Source organism: Manis pentadactyla, chromosome 11 (genome assembly GCF_030020395.1).
Source record: "Manis pentadactyla isolate mManPen7 chromosome 11, mManPen7.hap1, whole genome shotgun sequence".
Taxonomy (NCBI): domain Eukaryota; kingdom Metazoa; phylum Chordata; class Mammalia; order Pholidota; family Manidae; genus Manis; species Manis pentadactyla.
In genome coordinates, this window is record NC_080029.1 from 123,300,788 (window position 1) to 123,314,712 (window position 13,925).

A 13,925-nucleotide genomic window follows, 5' to 3' on the forward strand; every position below is an offset into this window, starting at 1 on the left:
TTCTGGACATTTCATATAAGTGGATCATATAATATGTAGTCTTTTTTAACTGGCTTATCTCACTTAGCATGTTTTCAAGGTTTGTTCAGTTTGTAGCATATATCAGTACTTCATTTCTTTTTATGGCTGCACAGTATTCCTTTGTATTGCTACACTACATTTTGTTTATCCATTCATTTGGGCATTTGGACATTTGGGTTGTTTTCACTTTTTGGCTATTGTGAATAGCGTTGCCAAGAACATTTGTGTACAGGCTTTTGTGTGGACATGTATTTTCATTTCTCTTGGATATATCCCTCAGATTGGAAATGCTGGATCATATGGTAACTCTATATTTTACTTTTTTAGTAACTACCAAAAAAGTTCTCTGTTTTAGATTCCTACTAGCAGTACATAAGGGTTTGAGCTTCTTCATATCCTAACACTTGTCTGTCTTTTTTATTATAGCTAACTTAGCGGGTGTGCAGTCTATCTCATGGCTTTGGTTTGCATTTACTTAATGGGTAATTATGTTAATTATCTTTCCATATGCTGATTTACCATTTGTATATCTTCTTTGAAGAAATATCTGAGCAAATCCTTTGCCCACTTTTAATGGGGTAATTAACTTTTCATTATAAGTTATTTATAACCTCAGAATACAAAATTCTTATCAGATATATGATTTGTACATATTTTTCCCATACTGTCAACTGTCTTTTTACGTTATTAAAGTTGTCCTTTGAAGCATAAAAGTTTTTTAATTTTTATGAATTCCTATTTATTTATTTTTCCTTTTTTCCCTTATGCTTTAGATGTCATATCTAAGAAACCATTGTCCAACCCAAAGTTGAAAACCCTATGTTTTCTTGTAAGAGTTTTGCAGTTTTTAAATTTAGAGCTTTGATAGATTTTGCATTAATTTTTGTGTATAGTATGAGGTAGGGATTCAACTTAATTCTTTCACATGTGGATATGCAGTTGTTCTAGCACCATTTGTTTAAAAGACTACTATTTTCCCATTGAATTGTCTTGGCAACCTTCTCAAAAATTGATTAACCATGAATATAAGAGTTTATTTCTAGACTCTCAATTATATTCCGTTCATCTGTATTTGTATTCTTAATCGATACTCACATTCTTGCATACTGTAAGTTTGAAGTAAGTTTTGAAATCATGAAATGTAAGTTCTTTTTCAAGATTTTTTTGTTTGGCTACTCTAGATCCCTTGTATTTCCATGTAAATTTTAGGAATATCCTGTCAGTTTCTGCAAGAAAGTCAGCTAGGATTTTGATAGGGATTACATTTAAATCTTTAAATCACTTTAGAGAATATTTCCATCTGAACATATTCAGTATCTGATCCATGAGCATCATAAAATGTCTTATCATTTATTTAGGTCTTGAATTTCCTTCAGTATTATTTGGTAGTTTTCAGTATACAAGTGTTGTACTTCTTTGTTAAATTCATTCCTGGATGCTTTATTCTATTTGATGACATAATGAACGGAATTGTTTCCTTAATTAAATTCTTGGATGGTTCAGTACTAGTGTATAGAAGTACAATGTAATTTTTCATATCGATCTTAAATCCTACAGCCTTGCTGAAAAGGTATGTAAGTTCCAATAGTTTTTGGCTTTATTTTTTATTGAAGTATAGTTGACATACAATATTACATTGGTTTCAAGTATACAACACAGTGACTCAACAGTTATAGACATTACTAAATCCTCACCCCAATAAGTGCAGTTACTATCTGTCAACACAGAAAGATGTTAAAGAACCATCGACTATATTCTCTGCTGCACTTCCATCCCCATGACCAACTTACTACATTATGATTGAGATTTTGTGCCTCATTATCTGCCTCACCACTCCACCCACCCAACCCAACCCAACCCCTCCCCCATGATAACCACCATTCACTTATCGGTGTCTGTGAGTCTACTACTGTTTTGTTAATTTTGTTTTGATTTGATTTAGATTCCACAAATAAGTAAAATGATGTGGTATTTGTCGTTCTCCACCTGGCTTATTTCACTGAGCATAATACCCTCTAGGTCCATCCATGTTGTCACAGATGGCAGAATTTCTTTCTTTTTTATGACTGAATAATATTCCTTTGTGTATATGTACCACATCTTCTTTATCCATTCATCTACTGATGGACATTTAGGTTGCTTCCATATCTTGGCTATTGTAAATAATGTGGTAATAAACATAGGGGTGCATATATCTTTACAAATCAAGGATTTTGCTTTCTTCAGGTAAATTCTAGAAGTGCAGTTACTGGGTCATATGGTATTTCTATTTTTAGTTTTTTGGGGAACCTCCATACTGCTTTCCATAGTGACTGCACCAATGTACATTCCTACCCCCAATTTACAATCCCATACATATCCCAAGTATAGGAGGGTTTCCTTTTCTCAACGTCCTCGCCAGCACTTGTTACTTCTTGTGTTTTGTAGAGTGGACGTTCTGACTGGTGTGAGGTGATATCTCATTGTGGTGTTGATTTGCATTTCCCTGATGATTATCAATGGGAACCATCTTTTCATATGCCTGCTGGCCATCTGAATTTCTTTGGGAAAATGTCTGTTCAAGTCCTCCATCCATTTTTTAATTGGGTTATTTGTCTTTTTGGTATTGAGACATATCAGTTCATTATATACTTTGGATGTTAACCCCTTATTGTATAAATCATTAATGAATATATTCTCCCATACTATAGGTTGCCTTGGTTTTGTTGATGGTGTCCTTTGCTGTACAGAAGCTTTTTATTTTGATGCAGTCCCACTTGTTCATTTGCCCAAGGAAACATGTCCAGAAAAAAATTGCTCATGCCTATGTTCAGGAGATTTTTGCCTATGTTCTCTTCTAAAAGAGTTTTATGGTTTCATGTCTTATGTTTAGGTCTTTAATCCATTCGAGTTTACTTTTGTGTGGAGTTAGACAGTAATCCAGTTTCATTCTTTTGCATGCAGCTGTCCAGTTTTCCCAACACCATTTATTGAAGAGACTGTCTTTTCCCCATTGTACTCACAGTTCTTTTGTCATATGTTAATTCACTACATATGTGTTTATTTCTTGTCTCTATGTTTTGTTCCATTGATCTATGGGTCTGTTCTTGTGCCAGTACTATACTATTTTGATTACTGTAACTTTGCAGTATAGCTTATATGTGGGTTCCTCAGGCTCTTCTATATATAAAATTATGTCACCTATGAATATAGTTTTACTTCCTTTCCAATCTGGGTGTTTTTATTTCTTTTTCTTTCCTAATTTCCCTGACTAGGTCCTCTAGTATAATGTAGAATAGAAATGACAAGAACAGAAATCCTTGTGTTGTTCCTGATCTTCAAGGGGAAACATCCAGTCTTTTACCATTAAGTGTAACATTAGCTCTTGGTTTTTCATAGGTACCCTTTATCAGTTGAGCATATTCCCTTCGCTTCCTAGTTGTTCAGTGTTCTTATTATGAAAAGATGTTGGATTTTATCAAATGCTTTTTCTGCATCTACTGAGGTGATCACGTGAGGACTTTTTTCCTCTTTATTCTGTTTTCATGGCTTATTGTGTTAATTTATTTTCAGATGCTAAGGAAACCTTGCATTCCGGGGATAAATCCAAGTTTGTCATGGTGTGTAATCCTTTTTATATGTTATTGGATTCAGTTTCCTGATATTTTTATAAGGATTTTTGTGTCTATATTTTTAGGTGATATTAGTCTGTAGTTTTTTTGTGTGAGTGATATCTTTGTCTGGTTTTGGTTATGTAAGTAATATTGGCCTCAAATATTTCAAGTTGAGAAGTGTTTCCTAACCTTGTATTTTTTGGAAGAGTTTTTGAAGGATAGGTGTTAATAATTCTTTAAACATTTGGTAGAATTCATCAATGAGACCAGATAGTCTTGGACTTTTCTTTCTGGGAGTTTTTAAATTACTGATTCTGTATCTTTCCTTGTACCTATACAATTTTACCACTTTTTCTCTTTCAACCCTAAATATATATATTCTGTAGTCATTCAAGAAATATTTGACCATCTATTATATCCAGGTCCTGTTCTTGGCATAACAGATAAGTAAATACAAGTCCTAGCCCTCTTGGAGATTAGCATTCTTATATGCTTTCTCTCTCTCTCATTCTTAAATGCTGTCTCTATATACATATTTTTGTTTAATTTGTATGTAATGTAGCTCTATTCCTTGTAAAAAAAAATTGCTGCATGCCATTGTTGGAGAAAGGGGGTCCTTAGGTTTGCTGTATATATTGTCATAGTTTGTATAAACTGTTATGTATCTTTAAAGAGAGTTCTACACATGGGAAATGGAATATAGTGTTATTACAATCATAATTTATATTTGTGCATACCCTTCACGTTACTACAAGGTCATGTTCCCTCTGTGATTCTGGGTAGAATCCTTACTTCCTTCTAGAATCTGGTGGTAGCCATGAATCCTCAGCATCCTCGCCTTAACTGCATTACTGCAGTCTCTACTTACATCATGGCATTCTCCCTGTGTGTCTGTTTTCATACGACATTTTCCTCTTCTTAGGAGGACACCAGTCATATTGGATTAGGGCCCATGACCTCATCTTAATTACCTCTACAAGACTCTATTTCCAAATAAGGTCACACTCACAGGTACCAGGGGTAAAGTCTTCAACATTTTGAGGATGGGACATATTAACCCATAACAGATCATTATTCTCTAGCTTTGAGATATTTTAATAGCTTTTATAAAAGTTTATTGTGTTTTTCTCAATCTTTAAAAAAAAAATGTCTCTCCCCAGAAGGTGTCAGTGATCACACACTGTGTATTTTATCTTCTTACAAGCATAAATGCTAGAAAGGAAGCAGAGATTGGCTCTATAACTAGGGCTTGAAAGAGATGTTCAAACAAAGCATCTCTCAAATCACAGTTTACATGCACCCCAAAGTAAAACAGACTCATGTTAATGATGTTTGGAACAGCAGTTGACTGCTCATGTACACTTTTCCCCCTACCACAATCACAGGAATCTTATACATAGCCCGGTTTAAGCATCTCTGTAGTGGAATAAAATAACATGGTTTATGAAATTGTATTGATATGTGTTAGATCCAAAATTACAAATGCTATATACAATACAACTTAACTTTGCAACAAAGTAAAAGAACAGAATAGTAGCTTCTGAGCACAAGTCTAGTGGTCACATTGCTAGTTTCAACTGTATTTAATAATGCTTCCAAGTATTCATTATTCACAAATGCTGTCATCTCTGCCCTGTCACCGGGCATGTGAGTGTCTGTAACTCGTGGTATTCTAGGGCGGCAGATACAGCAGGAGTAGCGAATCTGGATTCCTTTTAAAAACAAACCCCGTCATCCTGTTCCTCCGGCACAGACGTGCTGAGGCCTTGTTCACATGTGTTACTCCCACCAAGTCTTAGACTCTTTCCTTTAATGCTAACCAATCCTTTGGTGTTTTCTACTACCATTTTGAATTCAAGGCATTGACTTCTTACATTATCATGTTCACCTCACTTATTTCTTCTTAAATTTCAATTATGTAACAAGAATGAATACTTGGCTTAGTTTTACTTCTCTTTTTCTCTCTCTTTCTCTTTTAAAAAATGCAGGGCAATCTAGAGCAGCCATGATACCGCCCAAGCATCCACGGCAGCCTAAAGGAGCTTCGGACGACGCCCTTGCCTCTGGTGGGAGAACAGACCAAGAAGCACCTAATGCTTCCCAACCTACACCGCCCCCACTGCCAAAGAAAATGATCATCAGAGCCAATACAGAGCCCATCTCCAGAGACCTCCGGAAATCCAGGGAAACAAGTCTCTGTGTCATGGCTAATCCCACCTATGAAATCGACCCCAACTGGGATGCCAGCAGTGCTGGCTCTTCCGTCAGTTACGAACTCAAAGGACCGGACATTGAGCCTTATGACTCCTTGGAGAGACCTTTGCCCAGGGAGAGACCTGGCCCCTCAGCAGCAAACAGCATCTCCAGCTTAACCGCTCTCAGTATCAAGGATAGATTTTCCAGCAGCACGGAGTCCCTGTCCAGCCGGCGTGGTCCCTCTGGCAGACAGGGCCGGGCCTTCCAGAAGCCACAGAGACAAGCACTTTATCGAGGACTTGAGAATCGGGAAGAAGTGGTGGGTAAAATCCGAAGCCTCCACACCGATGCCTTGAAGAAACTGACTGTTAAATGTGAAGACCTTTTCATGGCTGGACAGAAAGACCAGCTCCGTTTTGGGGTGGACAGCTGGTCAGACTTCAGGCTAACCAGTGACAAGCCATGTTGTGAGGCAGGTGATGCAGTTTACTACACAGCCTCATATGCAAAAGATCCACTTAATAACTATGCCGTCAAGGTAAGAAAATACTATAAATCTGATTTTAGTCTGATCACTGTTACTGGGATGCGACTATTCTTTCCTCTGTTCCTCCATTCAGCAAAAAGTTATTGAGCATCTACCTTACACCAGATAATTGTAATAAGCAGGGAGCTTACTTATTATCTAGGGAGAACAATAGACATGTAAAAAGATAGACCTTCAACACAGTATGTTGAGCGCTAAGACAGAGGTAACAGAATTCTGTCAGAGCTTAGAAGAACCTTAACCCACAGAGAAGTCTTCTTAAATTAGGTAATCCTTGAGCTGTGATTGTTTACAAGGGCTACCTGCACAAATGAGGTATGTGCCTTCCACTCTATGTTTCTGTCCTTATTCTCTAGCAAATAAGAGACCCTTGTTGACCCCTGCTCTATCACTCCTCTGCTTCCTAGAGAAAATTTTTATAGAAGAAGATAACCAATATTTGTTGATGTGCCAGGAACTTTATTAGTGTTGCATAATTTAATATTCACTTCAAATTTATGAGGTTAAGCTCTTTTTATCCATTTGACAAGTGAGTCAATAAAGCTCAGAGTGTGAGCTAACTGGCTAATGGTCGCACAACTGGCAATTAGAGCTGGGATTTAAACACAGAGCTCTCTGACTCCATAGCCTACACTTTATCCATTATGTCACATATGAATTTCTTAAATGTATACCACCCATTCCAACCCACTTCTTCAAGTGTGCCAAACTCTTAACATCATGAATTCTTGTCCAGTTACATTCACTGTAACAGTAAGACATAGGCTTCATCATATAAAGCATGGACTTTGTTACATTTCCATTTTCATTTGCATGATATTGTTTTATTTTTCCTTTGACCCATTGGTTGTTCAGTAGAGCATTGTTTAATTCCCACATATTTCTGAATTTCCCAGTTTTCTTTGTGTAATTAATTTCTAGTGTCATACCACTGTGGTCAGAAGAGATGCTTGATATGATTTAAATCCTCTTAAATTTCTAAGACTTGTTTTGTGGCCTAACATATCTATCTTGGAAAATGTTCCATGTGCACTTGAGAAGAATGTTCATTCTGTTGTTTTGGGATGAAATGTTCTTTAAATACCTGTTAAGTCCATCTGATCTAATGTGTTCTTTAAAAGCAGTGTTCCCATATTGATTTTCTGTGTGGACATTGATACAAGTGGGGTATTAAAGTCCCCTACTATTATTGTATTGCTGTTTATTTCTCCCTTTAGGTCTGTTAATACTTGCTTTATACATTTAGGTGCTCCTATGTTGAGCGAATAAATATTTTCAAATGTTATCTCTTGTTGGATTGACCTCTTCATCATTATGTAATTCCCATCTTTCTTTCTTATTACTGTCTTGTTTTAAAGTCCATTTTGTCTGATATATACTAATGCATAGCTATTCCAGCTTTCTTTTGGTTTCTATTTGCATGGAATACCCTTTTTCCGTCCCTTCACTTTCAGTCTGTGTGTGTCCTTCCACCTAAAGTGAGTCTCTTCTAGGCAACATATAGATTATTTTTTATCCATTCACCTACTCTATTTTTTTATTGGAGAATTTAGTCCACTTACATTTAAAGTAATTATTGATAGGTATGTGCTTACTGCCATTTTGTTCATTGTTTTCTGACTGTTTTTGTAGTTCACCTTGCTCCTTTCTTCTCTTGATCGCTTCCCTTGTGGTTTCTTTAGAGGTATGCTTATATTCCTTTCTCTTCCTCTTTTGTCTATTTACTATAGGTTTTGCTTTGTGGTTACCATGAGACTTAAAATTTATAACAGTCTGTTTTAAGTTGATAATAATTTAAGTTTGATCTCACTATAAAGCTCAACATGATTACTCTCCCCCCCAAATTTTGTTTTTGATGTCACATTTCGTATCTTTTTATCTTGTCTATGCCTTAAGTAATTGTAATCAGTTATTTTTACTGCTTTTGTCTTTTAACTTTCATACTAGCTAGCTTTATAAATGACTTTATCTACTACTGTTAGTACATATTTACCTTTCCAGTGAGAATTATTCTTTCATATGTGTTCTTGACTCTCTCTTTTCAGCTTAAAGAAGCCCCTTTTATATTTCTTGCAAAGCTAGTTTAGTGGTGATTAACTCTAACTTTTGCTTGTCTGGAAAACTCTCTCCTTCAATTCTGAATGATAACCATGCCAGGTAGAGTATTCTTGTTTGGAATTTTTTTTCTAGAAGTATTTTGAATATATTATGCCACTCCCTTCTGGCCTGTAAAGTTTCTGCTGAAAAATCTGCTCATGATATTATGGGGGTGCCCTTATATGTAACAAGCTGTTTTTCCCTTGCTGCTTTTAATGTTTTCTCCTATTCTTTAACTTTTAACATTTTAATTATAATGTGTCTTGGTGTGAGTCTTTCTGGGTTCCTCTTGTTTGGAACTCTCTGAGCTTCCTAGATCTAGATGTCTGTTTCTTTCACCAGGTCAGGGAATTTTTCAGCTATTATTTCTTCAAATAAGATTTCTGTTCCTTTCTCTCTCTCTTCTCCTTCTGAGGAGTTTATGATACAAATATTGGTCTGTTTCATGTTGTCCTGTAAGTCCCTTAAGCTATCTTCACTTTTTTTCACTCTCTTTTTCTTTTTGGTCCTTTGATTTGATAAGTTCCACTGTCATGTCTTCAGATTGACTGATGCTTTCCTCTGCTTCATCTAGTCTGCTGGTAAACTCCTCTAGTATGTTTTTCAGTTCAGTTGTTAGATTCTTCAGCTCTGTAACTCCTGTTTGGTACTTTCTTGTATTTTCTATATCTTTGTCAAAGTTCTTCCTGTGTTCATTTATTCTCCCCAGTTCACTGAGCATCTTTATGACCATTACTTTGAACTTTTTATCATGTAAATTACTTACCTTCATTTCATTAGGGTTTTCTTCCAAGGTTTTATCTTGTTTTCATATGGCACATACTCTTTTTTTTCTTAATTAAGGTATCATCGATATACAATTTTATGAAGGTTTCACATGAGCAACATTGTGGTTTCAACATTCACCCATATTATCAAGTCCCTCCTGACCCCACTGTAGTCACTGTCTATCAGCAGAGTAAGATGCTGTAGAGTCATTACTTGTCTTCTCTGTGCTATCTGCCTTCCCCGTGACCCTCCTACATTATGTGTGCTAATCATAATGCCCCGTAATCACCTTCTCCCTCCCTCCCCCACCCCTTCCCTCTGGTAACCACTAGTCCCTTCTTGGAGTCTGTGATTCTGCTGCTGTTTTGTTCCTTCCAGTTTGCTTTCTTGTTATGCTCCACAAATGAGTGAAATCATTTGGTACTTGTCTTTCTCCACCTGGCTTATTTCACTGACCATAGTACCCTCTAACTCCATCTATGTTGTTGAAAATAGTAGGATTTGTTTTCTTCCTATGTCTGAATAGTATTCCATTGTGTATATGTACCACATCTTCTTTATCCATTCATCTACTGATGGACACTGGTTGCTTCCATGTCTTGGCTATTGTAAATAGTGCTGCGATAAACATAGGGGTGCATCTGTCTTTTTGAATCAGGGAATCTTCTTTTCTTCAGGTAAATTCCTAGGAATGGAATTACTGGGTCAAATGGTATTTCTATTTTGAGTTTTTTGAGGAACCTCCATATTGCTTTCCACAATGGTTGAACTAATTTACATTCCCACAAACAGTGTGAGAGGGTTCCCCTTTCTCTGCATCCTCACCAGCATTTGTTGTTTCTTGTCTTTTGGATGTTGGATGTGGCACATACTTTCCTATTTCTTCATTTAGCTTGACTCTCTCTGTTGCTTTCTATACAGTGGATGAAACAACCACCTCTCCCAGTCTTGAAGATGGAATCTTGTATAGGAGATGAAACTTGTTGCTCAATGTGCCTCAGCTCTTGGTTGTCTCTCGAACCTTTGTGCTTATCCAAGCAGCCTACTATATCTCTAATAGCTCCCGGTAGTTGAGGATGAGCCATGACCTGTCAGTGTCTGAAAGGGCAGGATTTTGATGCGTAGGTTCAGGCTGACTAGAAGCCAGACCCTCAGGCATCAGCTTTTTAACATATGCAGATATATTCAGTTCTGTGGGGCCACAAGCATGAGCCCTGCTGACCACTGGACATGTCATCTAGGCAGTATTCATGAAATTGGGGCTCCAAATAAATGTATAAGCTTTTTGCTGGGGTGATACCAATGAGCTAGAGCAAGGCAAAAGGAAAGCACCAGGATGGCATCCATTGCTGTGTTCCTTGATAGCAGCTCCACTATGCCAAACCTGACGTCTGCAAGCCAAAGTTCTAGAACAAGCAAAGGGACCCCCTTTACAGGAAGACTGGAGAGTGTGCTTCCGACTTCAGTCTGTGTAGTGCCCTGGAGTGATAGCGTGCCAAGAACCACAATTCTGATTGCCACGGTTCTCTGGGACCCAGGAATGCAAGCTTACCCAGCCACAAGACCCGGGTGATCAAGGGACACCCCCTGGGAAGCAGCCACCAGGAGCAGAACACCAAACGTAAAAAGCAGGGCACCAGAGGTGTGTAAAGCTGCTCTCTGGCGCACAGCAGAGTGTGAGCATGACATCGCACCTGCCCTGTGAGGTCTCTGGAAAGGATTAGAGCCAGCCCCAAGAAGTGTGTTTAATTAGAAGCCTGCCCTTCAGGCCTAAGTCATGATGATTAGGTATTAGGCCTCCTTCACAGAAAGGTTGAATTCCTGGGTCTTTGTCCTTAGCTGTGCCCTTGGGGTGATAGTTGTTTAAGAACTAACTCATTCTCCATTGGTTAGAGTCCTGTGGATGGGTGCTCTGGCCACCACACCAGGTAATATAGAAGTGTCCCCTGGCAGCAGTCATAAAAAGCTCCCTTCCAGGAGATACTGGTTCTCTGGAACACGGCAAAGGGAGAGCTCGAAGGTGGCATCTGCCAGTCTCTGTCCCTGGAGATTGCTCCAGCAGGCTCCTAGATGTGCGTGTAAGTTAGATGCCTGCCCCTCAGGCCAGGGCTTTAATGTAAGCAGGTGAGCCTCTCTCACTTTAAGTCTGGGCAAGACCCGCTGCCTCTGAGCTGGGTCTGGGGATGGCTGTGTCCCAGCCCATGGGCCCATTAAGAGCAGTTTCTCAGATCACTATAGTCTTATGGGTCCTGGGACTCAAGCCCTATTGGTTGAGTTTCAAAGTTAGATGTTTTAGGGGCTTGTCTGTCAAGTGTATGTCTTAAAAGTTGGGATGCCTGATATGGGATTCAAACCCTTCACTCCTCCAGGGAGAAGCTCCAGGTTTCGAGTTCATTTCCAGTTATGGGGCACTGTGCCGAGGGTAGGGTTTCTGGCAAGATTGTGTCTCAGCCTCTCCTACCTGCTTTGAGGTGGTTTTCTTCTTATTTGCCCAGTGGGTATTTGTCACTCAGCCAGCCTTAAGGGTATTTTTAAAGAGGAAATTATTCTATGAGAGGATGAGTGAAATGAGTTATAAAATAAGTCAGGGGTGAAATAGTATAGCATAGGGAATATAGCCAATAGCATTGTAATAACCGCTTGATGACAGAGGGTAACGACCCTCACTGTGGTGAGCGTTTCATAATGTGCGTAACTGTCGCATCTACGTTGCTCACCTGTGTTGCTCGGGGAGTGGGGCATTCCCCACACTGGGCAAGTTCACTGGGAATTTGCTGAAACCAACCAAAGATAACAGGAAGTTGGGGGTTCAAAGGGGCTCATACCAAGTTTATTCTCGTGCCGGTCGCCCGGCTGTGTCCAAGTGGCAAAGCAGTCTCTGTCTCAGTCTCTCCTGGCTCCCACGCTGCTCCCCCCTGCTTCCTCTCGCTGCTCCCTAACTCGCTGCTGCTCTACTTCCCCCACTGTCTCAGCTTCCCCTTCATCACCCGTGGCAAGGGGAGGAACTCTGTGGGTGGGTCTCTATGGTGACCGGCGGATGCCCAACAAAATATGTCTGGGCACTTGTGCGTCCCCTCTCCACGCCTCCCTTGGGCTGGTACTTGCACGACTGAAGGTTCCCTCCCAGTGGCTCTGTCAGCATGTAAACATCCTGCAGCTCATAGGTATGCAACGGGTTCTTCTGTGTATACACTGGGCAATACTAAAGCAGGTGAGAATCCTGGTCATAAAATTTCCATTTTCTCTGAAACTAATATAATATAATGTATATCAACCAATTTTTTTAAAAAAAGGACATTGTTCCATATGACCATATGTAGCTGTTGATGCAGCTTGCCCATAGGAGGAGGTGAGGGCAGGAGGTGAGTTCAGGACCTTCCTACATCACCTTCTTGAACCAGAACCTAATAAAGCATGGACTTTCAACTCCCAAATCTGGGTTCAAATCCTGACTCTGCCACTTAGTAGCTTTCTCACAAGTTGCTACTCTTAGTCTTAATTTCCTCAGCTTTGAAAGGGGATAATAATGGTACCAATCTTATGGAGCTGTTTTGCTAAAAGAGAACAAAATATCCCTACTTATTCACTTCTTTCACTATACTTTCCTTTTTTTATTTTATTTTATTTTTTTCCTGGATAATTATTTTTTATTGAAGGGTAGTTGACACACAGTATTACATTAGTTTCAGGTGTACAACACAGTGATACAACATTTATATACGTGATAATTCTAGGTACCAGCTATCACCATACCAAGTTGTTACAATATTTTGACTATATTCCTTATGCTATACATTACATCCCGGTTACTTATTTATTTTACAATTGGAAGTGTGTTTAGATATATATATATATATATATTTTTGTGTGTGTGTGTGAGGGCATCTCTCATATTTATTGATCAAATGGTTGTTAACGACAATAAAATTCTGTATAGGGGAGTCAATGCTCAATGCACAATCATTAATCCACCCCAAGCCTAATTTTCGTCAGTCTCCAATCTTCTGATGCATAACAAACAAGTTCTTACATGGAGAACAAATTCTTACATAGTGAATAAGTTACATGGTGAACAGTGCAAGGGCAGTCATCACAGAAACTTTCGGTTTTGCTCATGCATTATGAACTATAAACAGTCAGTTCAAATATGAATATTCATTTGATTTTTATACTTGATTTATATGTGGCTACCACATTTCTCTATTATTATTATTTTTAATAAAATGCTGAAGTGGTAGGTAGATACGAGATAAAGGTAGAAAACATAGTTTAGTGTTGTCACTATACCTTCCTTTAACCCTAGATTACTTCAAGAAAGTAACAGTCTTTGAGCCTCAGTTTCATCCTCTTTCAGATGTTTACAATTATAATCCATCTATATTGTGGAATTGAGGTTAGAATCAAGTGAGATAATGCATGTGAAAGAGTTTTTTAAAACACAGAGCTCTACATAAACTTAAGGTAATGTTTTTCATTCCCATAGTGTCTTTATACAGATTCGATTTGCTTGTTCAAAATCAATTAACATGTCTAAATGACTCTTATGTGTTAATTTGGCTTAGAAAGACCAGATGAGGTCTCAGTAAATTAATGGATAAGGTAAATGATTAGCCTGTCCTGTCTATCAATAGAATATATGTTTGGACCAGACCTTCAGCTTGCTGGTCTCTGCAGTTGCAGCACCTACACCACTTAACTGTCTG

General features: G+C 38.3%; 1 protein-coding gene across 9 annotated transcripts in view; it reads left to right on the forward strand.

Annotated features, from left to right (window-relative positions):
• PEAK1 (pseudopodium enriched atypical kinase 1) overlaps positions 1-13,925 on the forward strand; it is a 295,209-nt gene that overhangs the window by 259,733 nt on the left and 21,551 nt on the right. For all 9 annotated transcript variants that reach the window (XM_057489007.1, XM_057489006.1, XM_057489005.1 and 6 more), the window contains one exon: positions 5,603-6,348. In XM_057489007.1, coding sequence (XP_057344990.1) covers positions 5,603-6,348 — 746 coding nt within the window. The remainder of the gene's footprint in view (positions 1-5,602; positions 6,349-13,925) is intronic.